This window comes from Laetiporus sulphureus (genome assembly GCF_001632365.1).
Source record: "Laetiporus sulphureus 93-53 unplaced genomic scaffold LAESUscaffold_3, whole genome shotgun sequence".
In the NCBI taxonomy this organism is placed as follows: Eukaryota; Fungi; Basidiomycota; class Agaricomycetes; order Polyporales; family Laetiporaceae; genus Laetiporus; species Laetiporus sulphureus.
This window is the reverse complement of record NW_024468512.1, coordinates 210908-235205: the sequence shown is the minus strand read 5'-3', so window position 1 is coordinate 235205 and position 24298 is coordinate 210908. Positions and strand designations below refer to the sequence as shown.

Below are 24298 nucleotides of genomic sequence, written 5' to 3'. Positions count from 1 at the left end.
ATGTATGGAATGGATTTAAATTTGCTGCCGAAGGAGCAGCTTAACTGTCGAAGAGACCGCTTCAGCCACCGCATGCCACAGCAGGCAAGAGCGGAGCTATCGGACTCTGAAATATCCATTTGACGCCGCTCAACCCCCGAGCGTCTTCACGACCAACCCTCATCCTCATTGCCGTTGCGTCAGCGAGTGCATTCGGTACCTTCCCATTCAACCCTGCCTCTCATTTCCTATCGTGCGGTGCCCCGTAAAACCAAATCTGGTGCTGAAAGATGACTAACATGCCATCAGGATCCAAGCGTGCATGGGAAGGGAGCGGCGATTCCGAGCCTCAGAAGCGAGCGCGCGAGCGCGAGGAGACTCGGGATTGGCGCGAGGTGCACTTGAGATCGCCCCGGCATAGGACGCACTCCGGCAGGAGGGAGAGCGCAGATAGGCGTGACAGTGCGGACAGGCGGTCTCGACATGACTACCGTGGACGGGGCGGGGAGCATGATCGTAGACGATCCGGCGACTATGGCAGAGACAGGGATAGACGAGAGGAGCGAGACAGGGTACGCGAACGTGACTACCACCCGCGCAGGGAAGACGCGCGGAGGGAAGACCTTCGACGGCGTACGCCGCCCCCTGCTCGCGACGGTTACCCGAAGGGGGGAGTAAACGGCCATTTCCCTACAAATGGCAATGGCCATGCCCATGTCCACCGAGATGATTCGGAAAAGGAAGAAGGCGAGTGAGTGTCGTGAGCCGCCTGCAACGTGCGCCCTACCACTGTCAGGCTGATGCTATTGTATGCAGAATTTCACCGAGACATAGTCCCGAGCCAGCGCCTTCGCAGGCCCCTGACAGCCAATCATCTGCACCTGCCTCGAGCCAGCTGGCTCAGTCCAAACAACAGCTTGAAGTCAATCCCGAGATGGAGCTAGAACTCCCGACATCGCCTCCGCCTCCAGAACAGACCCTTGCTGCACGCCGAGCGAAACGTCAAGCGATCCTAGCGAAGTATGCGGGAATCTCCAGCACCGCTCTCAGCAGCCAAGGAGTGTCACCAAGTCCTGGACCTAGCAGTGCGGTCGAGCCGCCTACGAGTGCTTCCACTTCTAACTCAATATCTCAGTCTCACAGCGCCATCGGGACTCCCGGATTTTCTGACATCGAACCCAAGGCGAATCTCAACGGCAACCTTCGTTAGTGATCCAATCATCACTTTGAGACGTCTATTGACATGATTGTTCACAGCCAAGCGTGAGTCTACGTCGATGTCCCCGACGCCTACTGCCTTCTCCCTGGCGAAGGAGCAAGAAGAAACAAAGTCGCGTGTACAAGATGGTGCAGACGGGCAGGTTTTGGCCGCCGATTACGATCCCAGTCTGGATCGTCGCGAGGACGAGCAAAGGCGAGTGCTCGGCGTGAAAGACGAGTCTTCAGATAATATGCAAGTGATAGAGGAAGAAGAGGAAGAAGAGGAAGTCGATGACATGTTTGCTATCATCACGACAGAAACGAGGAAGAAGACTAAGAAGGTCAAGAAAGTTATTGTATGTCGCCCTACATCGCATGCCCCGTTCGCGACTCATGATCTTTCATAGAAGATTGCAGCTCCGGCACTGATCACTACAACGCTGGATTCCGCCGCTGACTCCGAAGGATACTACCAAATCATACTGGGCGAGCAGCTCGACGGCGGTCTTTATCAAGTGTTCTCTTCGTTAGGAAAAGGAATGTTTGCCAATGTCGTGAGAGCTCGTATTTTACAAGGCGATCCCAGTGAAGTCGGCAAGGAGGTTGCTATCAAGATTGTCAGGTGTCAGGAATCTATGTACGTTGTGCGATCCAAGCTATATGCGTGTTCTATGTGCTAAATTCGCGCATCATAGGTACAAAGCTGGTCTGAAGGAAGTGCAGATTCTGAACAAGCTCAAGCAAGCGGACCCGGATGACAAGAAACATATTGTGCGTCTGGAGCGGACGTTCGAACATCGGGGCCATCTATGTTTAGTGTTTGAGTCCATGAGGTCCGTATGTCGTGCCTCCTACGCGTGTCTGCCTAACGCACTTTGCTGCATAGTATGAATCTCCGAGATGTCGTTAAACGCTTTGGCAAAGACGTCGGGCTAAATATCAAAGCCGTACGCGCATATGCACATCAACTTTTCCTTGCCTTAAGTCTATTGAGGAAATGCAATATCATGCACGCTGACATCAAGCCTGATAACATCCTTGTGAGCTTTCTTCCAGACCTCATCACGGGTGCCACCTGACTTTGCTTATATCCAGGTGAATGACCAGAAGACGTTGTTGAAATTATGTGATCTCGGCTCAGCTTCCGATGCTTCTGAGAATGAGATTACTCCGTACCTTGTCAGCAGGTTCTATCGAGCACCAGAAATCAGTGCGTGGTTTCTTCTTCTGTTCTGCACTGTATACTGACAGCAGTATACAGTCCTTGGCGTTCCGTACGACCCTGCACTTGACATCTGGTCTGTCGGCTGCACGCTTTACGAGTTGTACACCGGGAAGATCCTCTTTCCGGGCCGCTCCAACAACCATATGCTGCTTCTCATGATGGAGCTCAAAGGCCGATTCAACTCGAAGATGATTAAGCGAGCAAGATTCGGGAACCTGTATTTCAACGATTTGGGAGCATTCCAAAGCGTAGAGAAGGATCGCGTGACGGGAACCGTGAGTGTGCTTTCTCACCGTCTGTCTCGCTCTCACTCTGATAGTTGTATAGGACGTGATTCGCCAAGTGCATATCACGGCCCCCGTGAAGGATCTACGTCAGCGGCTTATGCCACCTGCTTCGGTCAAGCTGAAGGACGACGAGGCGAAGATGCTCACGTCATTCATAGACCTTCTCGATAAGTGTCTGGCATTGGACCCTGCGAAGAGAATTACTCCCAAGGAGGCGCTCATCCACCCGTTCATTCGAGGTTAAGGATGCGTTACCGGGCATTGTAGGTTCAGGACATTGTAGACGCTCACGGTATAGCTAGTAGTGATCTTGTTATCGTCGCTGCTTAATGAACCTTGTATTTATAGAGAAAATCGATGATGGAGACTTACAAAGGATGGCGTCTGAAGTGCGAGAGCGCGCAGGTGCCATGTTCCCTCGATGGTCAGCTGGTCGCGCGACTGGAAGCCCACCAGGATGACCGTGTTCCGTCGTCTCGCGCCCGGCGCGAGAGTATAAGTCAGCTTCGGCCTTCTGAGCTTGGCGGGAAGGAGGCCCCTCCTGGCTACCAACGACTGACCATGGCTACTGACTTGAAGCAGTTGCCCACCTTTGACGAGCTGCCGAATTTCCACGACTTTACTGGCTGCGCGTGGGATGTGTGGGGTAAGGATGACGAGCTGGGGACGATCAATCTCCTTACGGAGGACGTGGTGAGGGAGGCTGCGAAGGAGATCAAGTGCGCGGATCGTTGCTCTTCTTCAGGCACGTTGTTCATGCAGGTCGGTCTATGATGCAGGCTGGGCAAGAGCATTTGCTTGAACTGGTAAACGGATGGCCACATCTGAGCGTATGGAAGCGTTGACGCATATATGATTTTTGAAGGCCTGTCAACTTCCCTAACAAGGTGCCGTAGATCATCCTTCCTCCTGTGCCTAGGCTGCCATGCTGACGCAAGACATGTAGCCTCTGTTTCACCGTCAGCAGCCGCATTGGGAGATATGGTCCAAGGGCCCCGGCGTGAACGACGACGCCATCCACATCGTATGTCCTCAAGCTCGTTGCTCTGTCGTCGCGACGCTGATCGTTCCGGCGCGTCCGTCGAACAGAACACGCAATCTGGCACTCAGTGGGATGGCCTGCGGCACTTTGGCGTCCACAAGTATGACGTGTTCTACCAGAAGTTTGTTCCACTAGCATATATTATTGGCATCGCTGTGGTGCTAAAGGGGGGATGCGATGTAGCACGCCGAGCGAGTTCTTCCAGCGAGGCCATATCGTCATCTCAGACCCGGACAACGTCGACCGCCAGCTCATCAAATACGGTATTCACAGTGAGCTCCCCCTCCCACCTTTCTCTCCCCAAAATTATCTCTAACAGAAATCTGGAAAACAGACTGGGCGCAGCACGGTATCAGCGGGCGCGGCGTGCTACTCGACATCGTGCGGTACTACACCGACACCGAGGCAGGCGGCGCGCTGCCGTACGACCCGTGGACGACCTACGGCATATCGGTCGACGTGCTCCAGGACTGTGCGCGGAGGCAGGGCGTGACGTTCAGATGGGGCGATATCTTGTTGCTGCGCGTCGGGTTTATGCGGCGGTTCTACGCGGCGACTCAGGAGGAGCGGGACGACTTGGGGAGCGGGAAGCAGGAGACGCTGTATGCGCCCAATTTTTCTGCCCTTTGGCTGTGCGAGGTGGGTGGCTGATGGTGGTGAGTTTGTTGTTGTAGGGCTGGGATCGAGCAGTCGGAGGATATGAAGCGGTTTTTGTGGTAGGTGTTTTGATTTTTGAGCGTGAGGCTGCTGTGGAATGCTCAGAGGCATTGGATGTGAAGGAACAACCACTTTGCGGCTGTTGCTTCTGACCAGCCGGCTATCGAGGTTCGTCGTGTAACGGGATGCTGTTGAGGAGAGAACTGAAAAGCTTGCGCAGAGCTGGCCGCCTAAGGGCCCCCACATGCACCAGGTACGCGAGGGCCGAAAGTGAGAGGGCGCGAGCTCATCTTTAGCTCCATTGCAGACACTTCTTGCGTGAGATTCTTAACTCTGAGATGGTTGCTCCATCTCATTTGCTTCGTTAAGTCTATGGGGAATGCCAATAGGTGTGTGCATGTGCTAGCTGGACGTTGTGCGCTCGCTGACTCGAAGGTGGGTGACTAGGAGAGTTCTTCGACTTGGAAGCGCTGTCAAAGGCGTGCGCGGAGGCAGGGAGATACACGTTCTTCTTCTCGTCTTGGCCGCTGAACGTGTAAGCTACGCTCCTACACTCTCTCACTGCTTGCTCGCGTTGTTGACCAATTGAGCTGCACAGACTTGGCGGTGTCGCGAGCCCCCCGAATGCTGCGGTATGGTTGTGCATCTGCTACCCGGGACTATTCGCTGACGCTAGCTATCAGGCCTATTTGTGAGGGCGGAGAGCAGCGACTGTATATCGTCTTCCGATTCTCAGTGTATTTTGATGTCTATTATGAGCGTTGGAAAGGCACAGCTGTGAATGAATCAGCAAGATCGATCGATCGAGAGAAGAAGGACAGTTCGGACTACTTGGCCGCCTGACTTACATCCTCAAATTTAGTGCACCAGGTTCATCGCACCCCCTATTGGCGAGGTCACATTGGACGTCTACTTCAATTCTTGTCGTCGCATCCTGGGATTATCCAAGCCCAGCGAGAGCTTGTACATTCTAGCAGCCGTATGGGCCGCGACGGTGCTTAGTACGCAATGGTCAGCTGTCGATTGCCCAGCGACCTGGCACGTCATCGGACGAGGTCTTGACGCGAACAGTATCGCTAAGCCCGCTACAAATTAGCATATAAAACTCCCCCGCACTTCCTGATTACAGAAGCAACTCCCGATGCCTCTTCCGGAGAAGCTGCCCACGTTTGACGAGCTTCCCAGCTTCCACAACCTTACCGGCTGTGCCTGGGATGTCTGGGGCAAGGATGACGAGCTGGGCACGGTGAACCTCCTTACTGAAGATGTCGTCAAGGAGGCTGCGAAGGAGATCAAGTGCGTCACTTTCGCGTGCGCATGTGTAGGCAAACCTTGACATCGCGCCATCGTTGCAGGTCGGGCAAGACGATCTGTCTAAATTGGTAGGTTCACCGTATCTCCGTCGAAATTTGTAATGGTTCACTGAACATGTGTGTCCGCAGGCCAGTGAACTTCCCCAACAAGGTACTGCAATATCACGGACCATTGATTCGGTCCCCGCGCTGATTATGTCCGCCAAAGCCAATGTTTCAACGCCAGCCGCCGCATCTCGAGATGTGGAGCAAATGGCCGGCAGTTCACGACGACGCCCTGCACATCGTACGCTTACAACGATCTTTTTGATCGAAACCAGACCGCCAATGGTTCGCTGAATATTATATAGAACACGCAATCCGGCACCCAGTGGGACGGCCTTCGCCACTTTGGCATCATCGAGCAGGACGTGTTCTACCAAAAGTGAGACCTTCCCGGCCCTTCCGACACGTATACATCCTCACCCCTCTCACTAGCACGCCCAGCTCCTTCTTCCAAAAAGGCCACATCGTCCTACCCGACCCGACCAAAGTCGACCACAACCTCATCAAATACGGCATCCACAGTACGTCCACGACTCCCTCGCCCACCCACCGCAGCCCGGGTTACTAACACGCCAGCACAGACTGGGCGCAGCACGGGATCTGCGGGCGCGGCGTCCTCCTCGATATCGTGCGCTACTACACGGCCTCGGGAGACGCGCTGCCGTACGACCCCTGGAGCACGTACGGCCTCTCCGTCGACGTGCTGCAGGACTGTGCCAAGAGGCAGGGCGTGACGTTCCGCCCGGGCGATATCCTGATACTCCGCGTGGGGTTCATACGGAAGTTCCTGGCGGTTACGCAGGAGGAACGGGATGCGCTTGGGGGCAAGTCGGAGACGCTGTAGGTGTCGCTATTTCGTGAGGGAGGTGTCAGCGGGCTTATGGGATTCGCAATAGGGCGGGAATCGAGCAGTCGGAGGGAATGAAGCGCTTCTTGTGGTAAGGCTCGGCAAGTCTGATGTGAGCGCATGGTAGTGATTCCACGAGAACAGGGACAACCACTTCGCAGCTATCGCTTCTGATCAGCCCGCCATCGAGGTGCGCCGTTCCAGAACGTTGAAAAGCACAGACACGGTCGTGCTGATTGTTTCTCGTAGCGCTGGCCAGCGGAGGGGACGACCTTCCTGCATCAGGTACGTCGGCGTCCCATACTGTGTGCTTTTAAACCACGATCTCGAACATTTGCTCCGCCAGACACTTCTCGGGTGAGGTTTTATCATCGTGCGAGTGACCGTTGACCTGACGGAGCGTTCAAGCCTCTGGGGCATGCCGATAGGTATGTGATTGATCCCATGCGCTGAGATTCGGTCGAGCTGATGCCGTCTTTCTACGCAGGGGAGTTTTTCGACCTTGAGGAGCTGTCGAAGGTATGCGCCGAAACCGGAAGATATACCTTCTTCTTCACGTCCTGGCCGCTCAACGTGTAAAGTCTCCGTTACCGTTCTAACCCCGCGTGTGGCTGATCAATGACATGCAGCCTCGGTGGCGTCGCGAGTCCTCCAAACGCTGCGGTGAGTGCCTGAGAGCGATCTTCTGGAGCAGCATACTGAATTCGAATTAGGCATACCTGTGAAAGCAAGACAGCGTAATACATAATACAAGGCAGTGTGGAAGACTCGCCTTGACCTTCATGATTGTCCAACAGTGTACGATGAGGGTAAGCCATGCTACATAAGTAGATTGCGGCTAGAACTACAAGATGTTTATGTATTCTATGCATTCTCGCTGTGCGCGTCCCGAGGAACGTTACTCGAGATTTACAAGATGGTCATTCTGGGTCCTGCTGAAATGGACGAAAAAAGCAGCGTTTTCTACCGGCGCCGTGCGGAGCCACTGATCACATCGCTCTCCAGGTCCATCCCGCCGTCGAAAGACTCGTACATCGACAGGCGCCTGGATACCGGTCCCTGTGTGCTCACCGGCGGATAAGTATCGTCGTCGTCGTTCTCGTCATCGTCTTTGTATGCGTCTACTATTTCTTCGATATCCTCGGCACCTTCTTCAGTCGAAGAGCCGTTCGCATCTATATCGTCCTGGGGCCGCCGGGTAGAGCGCTCCAGCGCTTTGTCGGGTATCTGCACGGGCATCTTTTAGCATCTGCAACGGTGCATGATAAGACAAAGAAGAGTAGCACACCGGCAGACGGGCGATGTATGCCAGGAACGTCGAGCACGCCGCCATGAGGAACACGGCGCGCAAGCCCATGGCGTACGAATCTCTCGCGATGCGTTGGAGGTCAGGAGGAAGCCTCGCCACCAGTGTCGTAGAGTGTCGGATCTTGTTGATCATCTGCGTGTCATCGTGTGAGCGTCACAGGCAGGCTGCGGGCGGAATCACTTGGATCACCTCTTCAGCGTCGGGACCTTGGATGCGTTTGTGCAGTTCGGCGTTCAGGACGGAATGGAAGAGCGCGGCAGAGACGGCTACGCCAGAGACCTGGCCTGTTGGTGTGAGATTAGCATGCCAATATTTGGAGAATATACAAAGAGGCACACCGATGCCACGGAATAGCTGCCCGAATCCGGTGCCTACAGCCATCGACGACTCTGCCACATATTTTGTAAAACACAAGACGTTTGTGAAGCAATTGCAATCTCACCGGGCAAGTGCGCGAGGAGGGCGACTATTGCACAGGTTTGCAGGATAACCAGCTGAATCTACCTGATAAATGATGAACATCGCATGACTTACTGAGCATGGTCTGCAGCACGACAGCATTGCCAAAACCCAGAGGGATCTAAGCAGTATAACATGCGATGCTTTCATCCCAGTGTTGAAAACTCCAGACATGGTAAGCGACGTACGATGCTGAGCCAGAGCTGCGCCGGCGGCGAATCCTCGCGCATGAGACTCAGGAGGATCGCTGCAGTGAAAGGAAACAGGCCGAAGATCAAGTTTAGTAGCTTGTACTTGCCCGTGCGATGCATCACCCATCTGATAATTCAGGTCTAGCGGTATGCCAGCAAATGATACAAGAGACATTACGTACCCCGCAAACAGCGAGCCCATCGAGATCGATACGCCATTCGGTATCAAGTGTGCACCTATCGGCAGAATCATAAGTACAACGCGCAGCGTAGCTGTCGGACAAAGTCAAAGCCATAAACAACACTTGCCCGCCTCGCTCGCGCTCGTAAGCAACACCGTCTGAAACCATGTGGGAAAATTGTACATGACAGTGAAGTTGCATGTTGCCACGAGGAAGTTGCTCGTCCCGACGAGCACCGGTATCTTCTGCCTCAGCAGGTATGGCGCGAGGACAGGCTCGGGCGCGATGCATATCTCAAAGACCACAAAGGCTATCGAGAAAACGACAGCAGAGATTACTGGGACGTAGACGGAAGGAAAAGACCACTGTATGCAGTAGTTATAAACCGACAGCATCCATAGAATCCGTATGACATACCGGGTGTTCTTCGCTGAAGCGAGTGCTTAAAAACACGAGCACAGATAGGACCTGAGTGACATTGTTAGCATATTTCCCGTTGACAAGGAACATGAGACGTACCGCGCCCATCAGGGTGAAGCTTCCACCATAATCAATGCGTTTTAGGACTTCGCGAGTGCTCTTGCCTTTACCCTACGCCGCACGTTTGGAAACCTGAGACAATGACAGTTCGCTAGTAAATGGCTTACTGGAGTGACATAGTTGAGGTTGACGGATGTCAAAATGAACGAGATCAAGAAGAGCGGAAGTTGCATGAGAAACGCCCATCTCCAGCCAAACCTACGTCGAATAGTTACCGCAACCGTTAGCAAAGACGGAAGATAGTGGATCACCTATCGCTTATGAAGCCACCTAGAGGGCCACCAAGTCCCATCCCAAGCTAGTTTACGATCCGTTAGATCATGCAATATTGCGATATCGCACTGGACGCTCACACTGTTGAAGACAGCGGAAACGCCCTGCGTAAGACCTCTAGACTGAACGAACGTACATTGTTAGCGACATGCGGATGCATATATGCGCATACATGTGTCGCTGAACTCACCCTCAAACTGTACATATCGCTCGTAATGATCCTGTAGGGTTATCAGCTATCGCTCCTTCGCTTGCGATCGAAGCCACACATACGTCGCAGTGGTGTTTATTCCTCCACCTCCCAGGCCCCCGAGCTAACTCATCATTGTATGAGGAACACAGACGACGGCAATCAGACGGTCGCATCTACGCACGAATCTCGCTGCTATCAGCACCTCCATACTCCCAGACAAGCCGCACGCAGCCGTACCGAGAGCTGCAAAGAACACTGCAACCTGGTTCGCGCCTCTCCGACCCATGACATTACACAACCGCCCATACAAAGGAGTGAATGTGGAGGTGGCTAGCAGATAGCTTTGTGGACGGGTGGACGAGTCAATCATAAGAACAGAACTCCCATGTTATATTAGAAGTGACGTACGCAGTACCAAGCCAATGGGCTTGATGAGATTTGTTGAATTCAGAGGAGATCGAGGGAAGAACTGGCCGTTCACGTTCGTGAGCTACAAACCAAGGAGATATTACAACAGTACTGACGGGTAGCCACGAGCGTCGCTGATCAGACATGTCAATGAGTTCTTACTATAATATGCTTTCTACACCATCCTAGACTTACTATTGAGTGACTGCACAGTTATGTGCCGATTAAATGCAACATGTCGTACTGAGCACGGGACTAGAATCATTCAAATGGAGGACGTACCGAAAGAAACGTTCCTGCCCATATGCCAGCCAAGATGCCATAGCGAGTGGAACGCGATATGTCCAACGGCCCGACTCTTGAAAAATCCTTGGTATCGAGAGGTGATAGCACCGCTCCCGCAAGAGCACTGGGCTGGGCAGAAGCAGCTTCCAGCAGCGGTTCACGTTCAACGGCAGATGCGCTCCGCGTCAAGACCGATACTTTGGATTTGGCCTTCATAGTGCCGCGGACAATCAGTCAACGACCGTGAAAAGCTTTGACAGTTGAGTCGACACTTCGGGTAAACATCGCCTTTGCCTCGTCGGCAGTGCACTTATATATAGAGAGACGCAGTGGATGGCGTTCTCAAGCGCCATCGAGCAGCGGCATCATCGGCAACGGCTTTTCCGGGATCGTATAACATGCACTTGGTGAGCTCCATGCTTTGGTTAGCATTGGCATTCTGCAAAATCTCCTCGTAATTGTTGGCCAAATCACTTCAGACCTCCCAGCAACGGTGCGCAGATATCTCAACCGACTATATAACCAAAAAGATCACCAAAATGTCAGGATTGCAGCCTATCGGAAAACTTCCGATTGAGAGGGTGCCAAACAGAAGAGTAATGCGAAGATTCACATCTTGCCGTAAAACTCCGACAACGGCTTGCGTCGGCACACGCGGCAAGTTTGGCAGGTGCCACTGATGGTGTGAATCGGACTTCGAAAGCGGCAGCGGTTGGCTGACGGCTGTCAGCCTGGTCAAGCATACTGGCTCACAAACTTCATGCCCAGACTTTTTACAATGTGAATGGAGTCTATGTGAAGGTTCATCATGAGGTTACGGTCAATAGGATCACTGAATCTAAGGACTTTCATCGGAAATCAGCCACTGTTGAGAACGCGGGCGCAATGATTGTCCTTACAAAGTTGCACAACGCCGCGGCGACCACCTGTGAGGGTCTCCTCCATGCCAAAAACGTTAACAGCATCATTGTCCTTTTATTTAATCTGAGTGGACTAGAGCTCCAGAGATTTTTCAAACCATAGTAAACCTTGAACAGGCCATGTACAGAATTCGATTGCATAGGCTGTATGCAATGCAGAGGGTCTCCAACGCCAAGAAAAGAAAATCACGTTTTGTAAGTCTAATGGTGGATTACAACTTGGAGAAGTGGTGCCCGACGTCTCGGAACGCCCACGGAAAAGAGGTAGGACATGGACTGGGCAGCTCGCCGCATCCTCATATCGACAATCCGCGGGTTCAAGCATTAGCGATGGAGGAAAGGAAAGTCACATCGATCGGAGGTGTCCATCGTCGCCTCTTGTTCTAGCCGACGCGGGGTATGCGCCGACTGCGCAGGCTGAGGTTGCTAGCAGCTCGAGTACCAGTGGCAGGAGTATACGTTGTTCTTGCCTGCTCATCCTGCTTGCGGGACCTCTCCTCCCTTGCACGCGTGCCCTGCAGAGGAACACTATCGCTATCAGAAGTAATTGTACCGCGTTCAGCTGCCTGGCCAAAGCTGTTGACGGGTGTCGAAGGAGGTCGCTGCGACGCGGACACAGCAACATTTGCAGGATACGATGCTGCTTTGAGAGAGAGGGATCGCATTGCCCCGCCGGATATGTCGGTCAATACTGCGAAGGACGATCGGGACCGTTGAGCATGAGGACCGCTGGGAGTGGCCATAGGGTTATTGACTGCTCGTAGAGAGAATGTAGACCTCGCACTGCGCTGTATTGAGGCTTGCGGACTTGCATGCGCTTCCCTCGCTGCAGAGAGCAGGCTCAGGTGGGTGCGTTCATCATCGCTATCGATGTCCTCGAACGGATGACGCTTCTGTGAAGCATCACCTAGCGTATTCTCGACCTCCTCAGCATCTCCACTCGTGTTGCTTCTGGAAGGGGCATCTACATCTACCCTCTGAGAAACCTGTGGGGCGTTCTCGCCAGTAGTTGATCGTTCTCTTGTTCGTGATTCATGGATGGGCGCCGAATGGATTAAATGTGACTGCGAAGACTTGATAGCGGCATCAGCAGCTGGAGCATCGTCCGGCTGTTGGACTTGGGTCGGCCCAGCGTAGCGATCATCTTTATCTTGCTCAGCACCTGTTGATTCACGCTGTTGCTGCGCCGTTCCGACGAGAGTGGCCTGGGAACTCGTTGTAGCCTGAGAGGGGCGATGGGGCTCTGAGGGATGCGTGCCTCGATATGCGTGACGGGGTCGCGGACGTGCTTGACTGATGGATCTCGGAGTCCCTTGCGTATCGAGGCGCCGAGCTGGGGATGTCCATTGGGTGCCAGATGGTCCCGCATCCTCGGGACCTATTTGCCTGTTGTCTGGTGATCGCTGAGACCTGTTTCGATGGTTATCCGATGTTCCGCCAAAAAAAAACATGACAACAGAGAGTATAAAACTGATTACTTACAATTCGAAACTCTTATCGACATCTAGCTCGAACTGCACTTCCAACAACTCATCTTGAGGGAGCAAATCATCACTTGACCTATCAAAAATGCCTCCAATTTCAAAGAGCGACGCCCTTACTGCCCGACCAGATGCAGGAGTTCGTGCCCTTCGTCCCTGCTCCACCGGAGAGCTACGCAGATTGTCGTCCGTGTGTCTAGCCCTTTTGCTCCGCTCTTCTTCATCGTCCTGCTCATCATCATCGCCTGCGGAGTGTCCGCGCTTCCGACCATCGCCAAGCAAAGCCTGCTCGACGTCCGCCGCGGAGTCGTCTTCCTCCTCTTCACCTGAGACCTCGAAGTCTTCGATCCTGTAGAGCTGTTTCTTCGGATTTAGGAATCGAGTACGTTCGTACAGGCCCTTTCCATCGGGACGAGGAGGATTTTCCTCCGCCAAAATGTTGATAATTGGATCGAGGATCGCATGTCTGTTTCTGTATCGCTCCAGCCAGGACCACGCTGTGTGCCGCGCGGCCCACCTTCTATGCCTAAACTGCTCAAGGTCAGGGCATGCGTGTCGCTCAATGGTCTTCGCGATATACCTCTTCACTGGAAGCGACCAGCCTTCGGTAGATTTCTGGCCCAAACCTCCCACCAGCTTCAGCATCCGGGATGACAGATGCTAGAAACTCGCAGAGATGTCGATCATCCTCAGGAGTAAACGCAACGCGCCTGAAGGAGCCTCGGCCCACGGTTCACTGGCAGAAAGGTTGCATGCGACTTACCTATACCCTCCAGGCCGCCCACCCATTCCCTTGCGCATCGGCTTGGATAGATTCTTCTCATACTGCTTCGTGTTAATACAGATCCTCACGAATTTCAGCTCTTCTACCCAGACCGTTCGCGAATCCCAGTACTTTCTTCTCAGAGTATCGACACCCTCAAGGTGGACAAGGATCGTGTCGGCTGACTCTTCCCTGTCGGTAATCTCTCCACCGTGCTCCTGTAGAATGACAAGATGAGGATAACACTTTTGACAGTATGTAAAGAGCACTCCTCTTACTGTGATTCGGATAGATAACGCCTCGACCTCTCCTGGGGTAAGTCTGCCAAGGCCCAAGGTCTTTAAGTGAAATCGCGCTGGTCTTCCATTCATTGTAAAGAGTTCTGTCATATCAATGTCCTATAATACAGCTATATGAGCAGCTTCCGTATAGGGTACGGCATCGCTGATCTGACCTCGCGCAGACGATGTGGCGGATTAGGTCTATCGACGATCTCCGCATTGTGTTCTTCTCTTTCTTCCTGATCCACGCTGAGCTGTCTTGCTGTTCGCGCCATCAGATTTCTGTCGGATACTGTCTAGCGTCAGGACCGATGACAGGCTTTTGAGACGCACGCCCTGTTTGGCAGGAGGCATCAAATTCAAACTTTGAACAGCGCGACGCGCAGCCCATGTGACCGGGAAATGCAGAGATGAACTGGCTCAGTTCTCCCTGAACCAAACCGAACTAACGCGAGCAGTGCTCTGGGCGCATGACCCACACGCGTTGATGGCTTGATGCACTTGCGGCCTGTTCATCGCAGGCATTGCTCCCATCGCGCCTCCGTACCGCCATCTGGATCCCACCCCCTCACTCACTGCCAGCCGCGATGAGCAGGCGACATCCGCGTGTATCAATTGACACCAGACAAAACGACACCCTCCTCGAGTTCGAGAACTGTTGCGTGCCTTTCCTACCCCCATTTCGAACTTACCACTAACCGTGGAATTGTACCGCATCGCAGTCAAGAAGAAATTCCTACTTGCGAACAAGCATATTACCAAGTACGTGGGCACCGTGTTCATGGCGCCGCCAGCGTGTTAATGAGTTCATGTTCGAATAGGCTCAATTCAACACTCAGTGTTCGTATCGAGGAACTCAATGCCCAGATATCCACGCTATACGTCGAGAACTTGCGGCTCCGCGCCTCTGAGATCGCACTATCCTCACAGTTGAAAAAGGAGCGAGAGAGGTCGAGGAAGATCATAGCGGATGCGGAGGCAGCGGTCAGTATTGCTGTGATTAGCCTTTGCTCGCTCACCCATGTTGTCCCGGTAGACACACAGTCTCATCAAGCAACTGGGACATATCCGCAAGACTTTCAACGTGCAACGCTCCCCGAGTCCTGAGGTATCGCCTCCGCCACCACGCGCGAAACGACCCGTTCCAGGTCCCAACTTATCGCCACTGCCGCCTCGCCTTGCCAGAGCGCCAACATTCCCAGGTATTTCCGAGGAGGATGAAATGAACATCTCGCCCCCGGAGGCTGACGTAGAAGAAGGCGGCAAGAATCTTACGCCGGTCCGACGTCGGAAGTCCAAGCCACGTTCGTCGGATCCTCGCTTCTACATTCCACCACGAACGGACTCTTTATCATCCAGTCTCGATGCTCCTCGTCTCGATTTTGACAACCAGCTCAACAAGGTTGGAAAGCGAAAACCGACAAGGAGGCAGAGTGGACTACTCACCAGCATGTCGATCACGACCGTTACACCAACCGGATTCACCACGGAAGTCGTCCCCCCACGACCGCCAAGCCCCGCGTTCGGTTCACCATTCAGGCTTTCAGCTGGTATAGAAGAAGAAGCAGAGGAAGCGGCGATAGGGAACGAGGATGGGGAAGAAGTTGAAGTGATTCTGAAAAGCATCAGCAGAACTGAGAAAGAGCGAAGGAGGGAGCGTGAAATCGAAGGAGATTTAGACAGAGAAATTGGCGCTGTTGATGACCGGCCAAGAGAACGGGAGCGGAAGCGACCAAGAAGTTCGGATGAATCTGTCCCAGCGGGCGGCAAATCCAAAGTGAAGGATGGCGCAAACGCTCGAGGAATTTATAACGCACAGCCACCTTCGGAGTCTCGCAATAGTAAGTTGCCGTTGAGTTTTACGCTCCCCAGACTCATTCTTATATTATCGTTGCGCAGATCTTCAGCGGCGACTTACTTCCGAGTATGACGTACCGACGATCGGCAATGCCGGTTTTACAAGTTCATCTTCGACTTCTGCGCGATCATCGATGCACATAGCCACCGCTAGATCAACTATAACCAGCGTCACGCAAGGTGTCCCGTTGCCGACCCCGCGATCGTCAAGCCCTGCTCCTGCGCCCGCTCCGACTGACGAAGAGCCGCCAGCTGGACGCGAAAGGAGGGTCCGAAAGAGCATCAACTACGCTGAACCAAAGCTCAACACGTGCGTTTCGTGCCGCTGTAATTGTGGATCCACCTCACTGATCACATGCGTTCTGTAGCAAAATGCGTAAACCGGACCCTGCACCTACTGCGCTCAAGCGCGTGGCCTCTTCGTCCTCAAGTGACAGTAACAGCGCCGGTTCCCGCGCCTCGCCCGAATACGTCTCCTCGCAACAGGTGTCATCCATGATAGATGTAGGCACCTCTGCGCAGCCGGTGGTGGGCGTCAAGCGCAAGAAGTCCCGCGCGTACGTCCTGCAGGAGGATGGGGAGGAAAGTGAGGGTGCGCAAGCCGATGCAGAATTTGGCGGTCTGAGAGGAGGAAGCGGCTGGGTCAACCTGGATGGGAGAAGACGCAGCGTTCACGGCAGCTCGAGCTTACGGCGCATCGAGGGCGACGATACCAGGCGACACAGCATGGCTGTCTAGCAACACCGACTTTACGACTTCGAAATTGCAAATGCCACGACTCCGATGAGATGGACTGTTGTATATCTGCTAGCCTGGGGTAACAGATGTCTGTGTTTTGTGTGTTAATATTTTATGATTGATTACTGTCGTATCGACGAAGCCGGCAAGTAGAATATTGTATGACACGGATAAATGTCGTTGTACCCTCGATATTGCGTTCCGGTGTAGAATTAGTGTTATTTTGAAGGTCGTGTCGGTACATGGGGAGGTGTGGAATACCCGTTATCAGTCTGCGAATGCTACTCGTTTTCGTATAGGTTTACGGTCAACATCCCCGGCCGTTTTTAGAGTACGATTGTCTGCAGGTTTCAACTTGGCGGCCTTCAAGGCTTGCTTCTTTTGTTTAGCTTTCTCTCTTTTTGCTCGTGCTGCTTCTGCGGCAAGAGTGGCCTTCACCTCCTTCTATAAAACCAGCTCAGGCTGAAATCGCCTGGAAATAGGACTCTGAGAGTCTCACCAGCCGGCTCTGAGAACCTGTTTTCTTTGGCATTTTGGAATGAGACTTGGTAGCGATAGCCTGGTAGAGTCCTGTCAGTCCACACTAGCGAGAATCCGACAGTTGAAGAGCCGAGACGGCTGCCCACCTGCACCGTCTGGCGATGGCGCTGTAGTCTCTTGAGTGATTGTTCCTCCTGGGTGTCTGCCACCGTCTCGGCTAATCGGAGGGCTGCATCCTGGAGGATTGAAATGCACATGAATATAAAATGCTAGTCAGCTTGATGAAATCTCAGTCACCTTGGACTGAACGAAATTTTTCGGTCTCTTTCCCTTGCCTTCCTCCTTCTGTCGACCTCGTTCCAAACTACGTACCATAGGAGAATGCTGCTGACATGCGGATAGCAGACGGAACTGTAGCCAGCCGTATTTGAAGGCCTTCGCCACAGTTTAGCGCCACTGATATGTGCACGTGGCGGTGGGCTGCCTTGTATGGGCATGTATGTTGGGCGTTGAACTGGCCGCGTCCACGCATTGTCCATCAGCAGTCGACTCGCAGGTCCTCTCTAACGGGACCTTCGTTCGTTTCTTGTTTCTTGGTGGAATATCTCGTCATGAACAGCCTGTCGCAGCCATCCACTTCTCTACCATCGTCTGCCTCTCAGAACATCAAGGATGGCCTCCGTCTTGCCCAACGGCTCTCACAGAGACATCTGGACATTGTCTCTCTGCCTCAGGAGCTCTATCCTGCATCTGCCACATACCCACGAGATGAGGCTCGCGTGGACCGGATCAACCACGCAGTCGCATACGCAATGACCTTGACCGAGGGCGACCCGACTCATCCGAAGTGGGGTTATGTCTCCCGGCTTATGCACCTGGCGTGTACGAGCAGGGGCTACGTAGGGGCTGCGCCCGGTGTAAGGGTTGGTGACAAGCGCAAGTTCGAGGTTGAAGACGTTGAGTGGATACTTCCCGAGACGGTGGACGAGTGGCGGGACTATGAAAGAAAATGGGGCCATAAATTCCGCAGATCCACCCTGGACGCCGGTAGCGTGTCAAAGTACTGGAGAGTCGTTCCAGGACGCGATGAGAGACAAGACTCGACAAAGGTTGTGCCTCCAGTGAGCAAGGCTGAGATAATCAGAGAGAAGGTGACCATTTGGCAAGCAGCCGTCCTCCCTGCGGGGGACGACATTTCGACTTCCAAGGGATCCACAGAAACACCTATCACAAAGGTAGACAAGGGGAAAGGGAAGGCAAGGGACCTCGATCCGCCAATGCAAGGCGACAGAGCTCAGAGACCATTAACATTCACCGTTGTCAAGCGCTCTGCCGATATGACCAGCAAGGGTAAGAATGTGGCCACAGATCCGCCCAAAATGTCGTGGAAAGCTCGATCCCCCATGGTCAGAGCCTTGCCTGCGCCGGCTTCTGCGATTGTTCACAAGGACAACCCCGCGTGTGACGGCGCATCTACATCATATCTCGGTAAAACACCGGCGGCCATAAAGTTGCGAACCACTGTCGCACCTACAGAGGTCCAGTCGGCGAATGTCGGGAAATCCCCCTCGCCGGCACCTGAACCATGCGCAGTTGTTGAAGAACCAGTATCATCTACCTCACATCCAGAGTCATCGGGTCACATCAAGATCGCAGAACTGTCGGAGATGGTGAGCAATGTTTTAAAGTATTCTCCTAGGATCTGCACTGAGCATTTGGTCCGTTCAGTCATTCATGCCACCGTCATTCCCACCCCAGCTACAAACGTCCACTCCTCAGCGGGTCGATGTCCCAACGGCAGTCAAGCCGCGACACAAGCCCTCGCCCATTGTGCTACGTTCATATCCTTCCTCTCCTCTATCCTCGCCACCTCCGACACAGAATGTGCCTCTGGATGTACGCTCCTTTAGCGTGCCTCCCTTTAGTCCGACGAGGAAGGCCACGAAACGGCGCATTTCAGATGCTGCATCGCCGAAAGATGCAGTACAGGGTGAAGCTGACATCTCGTCACAGGAGATTTTCTATGAGGCGCCTTCCAAAAAGAGGCCTCGCGTTACTCCCGAGACCAAGTCGGGCACTCCGCCGCCATTATCAACCCCTCCACGAGAGACTACCGCGATAGTTGACGAGCCACTGAGACCGTCGACCCCTGCCAACAATAATGAGCCGAGTCGCCACATTGCGTCCGCTGCCTTGCTCGATGGTGAACCGGCGGCGCGGCCGACCACTCCAATCGGCACGAAGGTACCGGTGGACGTGTCTACCTCCTTGCCAGCGGGTGGGCCAGTTGCTGGGCCATCGACTCCCGTTAACGCCAGAGGACTTGGTAATGCGAAGGGATTACCTGTCCCTACCACTCCTACTCGGAAAGCATTACCTACGTTGACAGAGTTGTTAGCATCATCAAGGCGTTCGAAACCTCGTCCACGTCCTCCTTCACGTAAGACGGTGAACCAGCCTCAAGGGAATGCTAGCGTGCAAGGAGAGAATGCTCCCGAATCAGCGAATGTCCATGTAAGCGACGAGTCTAGAGAGCCATCACCCGCACCCACAAGGACATATTTTTCATCCCCCGCGTCCGCCTCTCCTGAATCACCAGCGAACATTCGCTACCGTCCCCGTTCGCCGGTCTCCCCATTATTCACGCAGAATCTTTCGGCGTTCGCGCCTCCTTTCATCTCCTCACAGCCCTTCAGCGCTCGACATGGCGACCTCATCAGTACAGGAAGCTTCGTGGGCGGGCAGGGCCAGCAAAGTGGGCAAGGAAGCAGCAACGTTTTTGCGATGCAGTATAACTCGCAGTTCGATGTGGAAGGGCAGGTGGACCGGGTGAGCGAGCTGCTCGATCGTGACGTCGACTTTGGTGGGTGGCTTCGCGATATCCCGGAGGAAGAGGGAGAGAACCAGCCGCTGACGAAAAGCCAGGACGAGGTCGTTGGATTCTAATTGTGTCGCAATCCAGGAATCGCGGAACCATGCTATCTGTGTGCTTGGCTTACTTCTGTCGGTGTCGCGTTGACTATGATTATATATATTTAGCGAGAGACAACACGAGTGGGGGCCAACATTGCTATCTGTACCGGTGTAGGGTTCCCAATGCGACTCGTTCTCCCGTTCTATGGCAAGTCGTTGTAATCGTACCTATTGTGGCAGTCCAGCTACCTGGGATATATGTACTTAGGTAGGTAACGATTCCATTTGACTGTTGAGAGCCTCGTGGAGCGTCTTCTTGGCGCTACGAGCAATCGCCGTCTTCGATGGACAATGCTAGAAGACGACCTCCACTTCCATGTGATGAGGCTTCTCACAGCCAATGTTCTGCTTATCATGATACAAGGGGCATCTTATATGGGGACTTAGCCATACATTACGACATTGGAACGCACTATGGACGCTTATATACGGTCCTAGTCATGCCCGCAGCGTATAAAGCAATCTTGTTGCTGTACGGTACGCGTGTCCTCCCTTACAGCACTAGTCGTGCGCGAATTCCTCCAAGACATGGCCCCCCATACAAACCCCGACCGGGTCTGGTTCAGTGAGTGCTCTCACACACTCGAGAACAATACCTCGTTGCTAAGCCTTGGCTTGGACAGTCACCGGCACCTCGAAGGGCTTGGGCAGAGCGCTGCTTGAGGAAGTCCTAGCCTCCGGAGAGAAGGCCGTCGCTACCTTGCGTCGACCGGAGGATCTTGCTTCTCTCTCGGGGAAATATCCCCCGTCGCAGTTTCTCGTGCTTCGATTGGACGTCACGAATCAGCACGAGATCAAAGAAGCATTCAGCCAGAGCAAGAAGCAATTTGGCCGCCTTGACGTTGTCGTGAACAATGCAGGGTATGCCCTGGAAGGCGAGATTGAGACCGTTCCTGAGGAAGAAGCGAGGAAGCAGATGGAAGTCGCCTTTTGGGGCCCGGTTCACGTAACGAAAGAGGTCTGCTTCAGTCAGTATACGTAGGAACAGCAGCTGACTCGTGGCCAGGCCATCCCGTTTCTAAGGGACATCAATCCTCCGGGACATGGAGGCAGAATCTTGAACGTATCGTCTATCTGTGGATACTCAAGTAATCCAACTTTGTCTTACTACTGTGCGGCGAAGTTCGGTGAGCGATGCTTAAAAGTGCGATGGTCAGAATCTTGCTGTTTACCGTACGATGTTACAAGCTTTGGAAGCATTCACGGAGTCATTCATCAAGGAGATGCTACCGGAGTGGAATATCAAAGGCGTCATCATAGAGCCTGGAGGATTCCGCACCGAGTGGAATAGCAGCTCTATGATGCGTCTTCCGGTGCATCCAAAGTATGACACCCCCGAGTCCCCCACAGTCCAGTTCAGGAAGATGACAGCGCAGACATTAATTGGAGACCCCGCGAAGGCAGCTAAAGCAATCATGCAAATCGCTGACCTTTCGGATCCCCCGTTGAGGATCCAGCTAGGCACAGAATGCTTGCTAGTCGTGATGAAGAAAGCACTGAAGACTATCAAGGACGGCGAGAAATATGCAGAGCTGGCACATTCCACGAATGCCGATGGCGTTGACAAGGAGTCCGTGTTGGAGATGTTCAAAGAAGTTAACAGTTGAATACATTTTGGGGATCGTGTGGCCAAATGTTCGAAAGGTGTCGTACTAGTGAGCAACAGAATGTGATCGCGTTCTTTCAGATACTGTGAAGCTAAATAATGCCGAGGCTGTCTATTGCATCGCTAGAGGTTGCTGCCACCACTCGGCCATCAATCGCTGTAATGTCCAGAGTTCCGAGAACGGTGAGATGATTATTGACAACTCCTTTGCTCCGGACTTCGCCCCATGGCCTCTCAATCAAAATGATCACAGGCTCCAGACTTTTCTGGTTCAAGGAACGAGAATCTCTTCGCCCTTACACTACGCTACAGCAAAGTTCGATAAGCTACTAGATATTGAATTGGCGCGCTCGACATGCGAGGCTCATGAAAACCCGCACCGACTCTCTCACTGTATCACGCAGGATTTGCCTTGAGGTCTTCCCTGCTTCGCCCACTTGAAGTGACATCTTCGTCACGGACATCAACTGGTGAACATATCACCATTTCTACAAAGCCCAGACTTCCATATTTACATCCGTTATATGTGGCAACTCAACCCAGGACTGGTGCTCTCGTTCATCATCCTTCTTGTCTATAAATTCCTTGCAGTCGTTGCATAAATAAGGAGGGGCGTCGCGTCCGAGGAAGGATCTGAACGAGTTGCAGTAGAACAACGGGCCATCCTCGGGGTCCAGTAAAATTTCTCGAAATTTGCTTAATCCACGCGCGCAGCCGCTTTCGTTGCTGCAGTTGGGACTGCATGCCTTGTACAGCGAAATGGATTTGAGATCGTGCGCATGTATGCGCTGTCGGGTTTTGAATACTCTGATGACGTCTTCCTTGGACAATTCATCGCGCGAGCCATCTTCTCGAGCGACTCCATTCACGATGAGTTCTTCCTCCAGCAAACAACATCCGAAGGTAGCAAGCGGGAGGATTGTGTCACTTTGCGTGAGCCGCGCGAGGTTCAAAGCAGCGATTGCATCCTCATTCGTCATCGTCATCGTGGGGCTTGCGTTCGCCGTCCAGTGATGGAGATCGCTCCGTCTGTTAGAAAAACATGATTTAAGACGAGCCAGAGCACCTTCCAGAACATCGGCCATTTGATACTTGTGGCCTAGTCGTATCAGAGACGCGACAGTCGAGAAGGGTAAGGGTGCATGGGATGGATGAAGATATCTTCATGAAGATGAAGTCAGCACATTCAATGATTTGACCATGAAATGCACATACTTCCTGCCATCGTAGAGGGTGGATAGTAAAGCGCTGACATCTGCGGAGGAATCGTGAAGCCGCACGACCGGGCACCCGTCCGATTCCTCAGATACAGAGCCTTGAGGGATATCAAACAAATCCCGAAAGACGACAGAGTTGCGGCAAAGGATGCTGATATGGACTCGGAATGAGACATTGCCAGCTTCCAGGATGACGTTGCCATCGTCAAACCAAAAATCCGAACTCCTGGTGCTCATGGGCGCGTTTGACATTTGTTACAGTTTACAGCTTCCGATGTCTTGATACTTCGGAGTTCTGAACTATGAACGATATTTCAAACGTTGGGATCGCAGTCCAGACTCCAGCGATCAGCCTATAGAGGATATTTGAAGAGCGGCTTTAATTGATTTCCCCTGGGGTGAGTCCTTGTTCACAGTACGCAATGCAAAATTCTCTGTACCTGCAAGGAAATTGGATCGATGTCTCGCGATATGTCGGAGGACGAGGACAGCACATAAAAAGCGAACTCTAGTCTCCCGTGGGCAGACAAAGACAATCCCTTCAACCTCCTGTCGGGCGAGTCCACGCAAGTGCGTTCTGTCACATACACGTGATCTGTGACATCACACGTCCCACAGCGTCGAGTAACCTCGCGGACCCACATCCTTTAGCGTACTGGAGCGTGTTTACACCGACATTGTCTGAGACAGTATATACAAAGCCATGACACGAAATTGAGTGCCTCGGGCGATACAGGAGCAGCATTGGGCGCAAGATTATTGTGAACCAGGGCTAGAGAGGATGACGCAGCCACTGGTAGCTTGACTGAATATATCGACCAAGGCAATATGCGAACGAGGAAAACGTTGAGGGAAGACAGCGGCCATAAAGGCAACATCGAATTCACTAGGCAGCTCTGACGCAGCAGAGCCCTCTGCATCAAAATTGAAAACCCAATCAAAATATTCTCATGAAAAATGCACAAATCATACCTCATAGCTCGACCAAATTCACAGTGACTCTCATCAACGACGATAATTCAAGCCAAATAACTGATCTTCTTGCGAAATGCCTGGAGAAGATCAGTGGCGAGCACATTCTGTTTAGTCGCTGATTCATCCCTCAGGAGAGTGAGAGAATGACAAGATGTGAATGAATCTCTGTCGTATACACCGCTGTGAATCAGATGTGCACATGATTGTGGCGACATGCAAATGGGGCGGAGCATAGAGAGCTTCTGCTTGCCTCGCAGAACGCTGATGATATCCTCTGGTCTAGCTTGTCCATCGTATTGTCAGCGCAAGGGAAAACCACGCAAAAGCTGCTCTTCATGAGGAGGCAGCTTTAAAGCAGTGCAGTTGGCGGAATTGAGTCAATTTGCGTTAGGTGTGCTAGAATGGTGGCCACAATGGCGTGTTGATTACGCATAGCATGGTAGGGGTATAGTTGTTTTTCTAGAACTCGATGTCTCTCCATTGAGATGACAAGACGCCTCGAGATATCAGTCAATTGATATTTGCGCGCGAAGCGGGCAAGGGACGCGACATGGTAGGGAGATGTTGGTTGG

General features: G+C 53.0%; 11 protein-coding genes across 11 annotated transcripts; 7 read left to right on the top strand and 4 right to left on the bottom strand.

The window, feature by feature from the left end:
* The first annotated feature begins 111 nt into the window (after positions 1-111).
* On the top strand, positions 112-896 carry LAESUDRAFT_256359 (uncharacterized protein). Its single transcript, XM_040901756.1, has 2 exons — positions 112-739; positions 796-896. Exon 1 carries the CDS (start codon positions 270-272, stop codon positions 732-734), a length of 465 nt encoding a protein of 154 aa, XP_040768918.1. The 5' UTR covers positions 112-269; the 3' UTR covers positions 735-739; positions 796-896.
* A 17-nt stretch (positions 897-913) lies between these two features.
* On the top strand, positions 914-2935 carry LAESUDRAFT_641965 (kinase-like protein; the record flags this gene model as incomplete). Its single annotated transcript, XM_040903704.1, has 8 exons — positions 914-1184; positions 1237-1535; positions 1590-1816; positions 1875-2012; positions 2066-2219; positions 2275-2389; positions 2441-2679; positions 2732-2935. The coding sequence occupies 8 exons, from the start codon at positions 914-916 to the stop codon at positions 2933-2935; spliced, it is 1647 nt and encodes a 548-aa protein (XP_040768917.1).
* Positions 2936-3051: 116 nt separating this feature from the next.
* LAESUDRAFT_754864 (uncharacterized protein) lies at positions 3052-5085 on the top strand (the record flags this gene model as incomplete). Its single annotated transcript, XM_040911960.1, has 15 exons — positions 3052-3410; positions 3471-3497; positions 3557-3578; positions 3638-3715; positions 3781-3854; positions 3917-4005; positions 4068-4335; positions 4408-4449; positions 4513-4558; positions 4611-4643; positions 4698-4708; positions 4760-4779; positions 4838-4925; positions 4989-5022; positions 5074-5085. The coding sequence occupies 15 exons, from the start codon at positions 3052-3054 to the stop codon at positions 5083-5085; spliced, it is 1203 nt and encodes a 400-aa protein (XP_040768916.1).
* Positions 5086-5531: 446 nt separating this feature from the next.
* LAESUDRAFT_754863 (uncharacterized protein) lies at positions 5532-7320 on the top strand (the record flags this gene model as incomplete). Its single annotated transcript, XM_040911959.1, has 15 exons — positions 5532-5686; positions 5746-5772; positions 5833-5854; positions 5912-5989; positions 6054-6127; positions 6181-6269; positions 6330-6588; positions 6645-6686; positions 6740-6785; positions 6845-6880; positions 6942-6952; positions 7004-7023; positions 7083-7170; positions 7225-7258; positions 7309-7320. The coding sequence occupies 15 exons, from the start codon at positions 5532-5534 to the stop codon at positions 7318-7320; spliced, it is 993 nt and encodes a 330-aa protein (XP_040768915.1).
* Positions 7321-7558: 238 nt separating this feature from the next.
* LAESUDRAFT_740768 (vacuolar amino acid permease) lies at positions 7559-10909 on the bottom strand (the record flags this gene model as incomplete). The annotated part of the gene is made up of 21 exons (XM_040911099.1): positions 10433-10909; positions 10346-10355; positions 10267-10284; positions 10151-10211; positions 9924-10083; positions 9823-9863; positions 9740-9770; positions 9630-9671; positions 9528-9574; positions 9384-9474; positions 9256-9327; positions 9154-9204; positions 8864-9101; positions 8737-8791; positions 8552-8681; positions 8439-8484; positions 8347-8370; positions 8243-8293; positions 8094-8188; positions 7884-8036; positions 7559-7822 (listed from the first exon to the last, which is right to left on the bottom strand). Exons 1-21 carry the CDS (start codon positions 10649-10651, stop codon positions 7559-7561), a joined length of 1899 nt encoding a protein of 632 aa, XP_040768914.1. The 5' UTR covers positions 10652-10909.
* Positions 10910-11341: 432 nt separating this feature from the next.
* LAESUDRAFT_746988 (uncharacterized protein) lies at positions 11342-14221 on the bottom strand. Its single transcript, XM_040911448.1, has 6 exons — positions 14054-14221; positions 13878-13997; positions 13600-13817; positions 13417-13546; positions 12838-13367; positions 11342-12765 (listed from the first exon to the last, which is right to left on the bottom strand). Exons 1-6 carry the CDS (start codon positions 14153-14155, stop codon positions 11739-11741), a joined length of 2127 nt encoding a protein of 708 aa, XP_040768913.1. The 5' UTR covers positions 14156-14221; the 3' UTR covers positions 11342-11738.
* A 246-nt stretch (positions 14222-14467) lies between these two features.
* LAESUDRAFT_754860 (uncharacterized protein) lies at positions 14468-16475 on the top strand (the record flags this gene model as incomplete). Its single annotated transcript, XM_040911958.1, has 6 exons — positions 14468-14537; positions 14603-14642; positions 14702-14864; positions 14917-15721; positions 15780-16047; positions 16106-16475. 6 exons carry the CDS (start codon positions 14468-14470, stop codon positions 16473-16475), a joined length of 1716 nt encoding a protein of 571 aa, XP_040768912.1.
* Positions 16476-16608: 133 nt separating this feature from the next.
* LAESUDRAFT_255862 (uncharacterized protein) lies at positions 16609-17407 on the bottom strand. The gene is made up of 4 exons (XM_040901755.1): positions 17253-17407; positions 17102-17191; positions 16975-17034; positions 16609-16919 (listed from the first exon to the last, which is right to left on the bottom strand). Exons 1-4 carry the CDS (start codon positions 17328-17330, stop codon positions 16743-16745), a joined length of 405 nt encoding a protein of 134 aa, XP_040768911.1. The 5' UTR covers positions 17331-17407; the 3' UTR covers positions 16609-16742.
* Positions 17408-17566: 159 nt separating this feature from the next.
* LAESUDRAFT_754859 (uncharacterized protein) lies at positions 17567-19901 on the top strand (the record flags this gene model as incomplete). Its single annotated transcript, XM_040911957.1, has 2 exons — positions 17567-18625; positions 18684-19901. The coding sequence occupies 2 exons, from the start codon at positions 17567-17569 to the stop codon at positions 19899-19901; spliced, it is 2277 nt and encodes a 758-aa protein (XP_040768910.1).
* A 403-nt stretch (positions 19902-20304) lies between these two features.
* On the top strand, positions 20305-21672 carry LAESUDRAFT_720359 (NAD(P)-binding protein). Its single transcript, XM_040907800.1, has 4 exons — positions 20305-20493; positions 20552-20886; positions 20935-21055; positions 21117-21672. The coding sequence occupies exons 1-4, from the start codon at positions 20457-20459 to the stop codon at positions 21533-21535; spliced, it is 912 nt and encodes a 303-aa protein (XP_040768909.1). The 5' UTR covers positions 20305-20456; the 3' UTR covers positions 21536-21672.
* A 197-nt stretch (positions 21673-21869) lies between these two features.
* On the bottom strand, positions 21870-23271 carry LAESUDRAFT_691737 (uncharacterized protein). The gene is made up of 3 exons (XM_040906103.1): positions 23192-23271; positions 22750-23128; positions 21870-22695 (listed from the first exon to the last, which is right to left on the bottom strand). The coding sequence occupies exons 2-3, from the start codon at positions 23001-23003 to the stop codon at positions 22023-22025; spliced, it is 927 nt and encodes a 308-aa protein (XP_040768908.1). The 5' UTR covers positions 23004-23128; positions 23192-23271; the 3' UTR covers positions 21870-22022.
* Positions 23272-24298: the final 1027 nt, after the last annotated feature.

Excerpts from the sequence above, each read along its gene's own strand:
- LAESUDRAFT_691737 (XM_040906103.1), bottom strand. The coding sequence starts at position 23,003 with ATGTCAAACGCGCCCATGAGCACCAGGAGTTCGGATTTTTGGTTTGAC. Across the intron at positions 22,696-22,749 it reads ACCCTCTACGATGGCAGGAA|ATATCTTCATCCATCCCATG; the intron begins GTATGTGCATTT and ends ATCTTCATGAAG.
- LAESUDRAFT_746988 (XM_040911448.1), bottom strand. The coding sequence starts at position 14,155 with ATGGCGCGAACAGCAAGACAGCTCAGCGTGGATCAGGAAGAAAGAGAA. Across the intron at positions 13,547-13,599 it reads GGGCGGCCTGGAGGGTATAG|GCGCGTTGCGTTTACTCCTG; the intron begins GTAAGTCGCATG and ends AGGCTCCTTCAG. Across the intron at positions 13,368-13,416 it reads TGGTCGCTTCCAGTGAAGAG|TTTAGGCATAGAAGGTGGGC; the intron begins GTATATCGCGAA and ends GACCTTGAGCAG.
- LAESUDRAFT_255862 (XM_040901755.1), bottom strand. The coding sequence starts at position 17,330 with ATGGTACGTAGTTTGGAACGAGGTCGACAGAAGGAGGAAGGCAAGGGA. Across the intron at positions 17,035-17,101 it reads GCCATCGCCAGACGGTGCAG|GCTATCGCTACCAAGTCTCA; the intron begins GTGGGCAGCCGT and ends GGACTCTACCAG. Across the intron at positions 16,920-16,974 it reads CAGGTTCTCAGAGCCGGCTG|AAGGAGGTGAAGGCCACTCT; the intron begins GTGAGACTCTCA and ends CTGGTTTTATAG.
- LAESUDRAFT_256359 (XM_040901756.1), top strand. The coding sequence starts at position 270 with ATGACTAACATGCCATCAGGATCCAAGCGTGCATGGGAAGGGAGCGGC.
- LAESUDRAFT_720359 (XM_040907800.1), top strand. The coding sequence starts at position 20,457 with ATGGCCCCCCATACAAACCCCGACCGGGTCTGGTTCA. Across the intron at positions 20,494-20,551 it reads CCCCGACCGGGTCTGGTTCA|TCACCGGCACCTCGAAGGGC; the intron begins GTGAGTGCTCTC and ends TGGCTTGGACAG. Across the intron at positions 20,887-20,934 it reads CGGTTCACGTAACGAAAGAG|GCCATCCCGTTTCTAAGGGA; the intron begins GTCTGCTTCAGT and ends ACTCGTGGCCAG.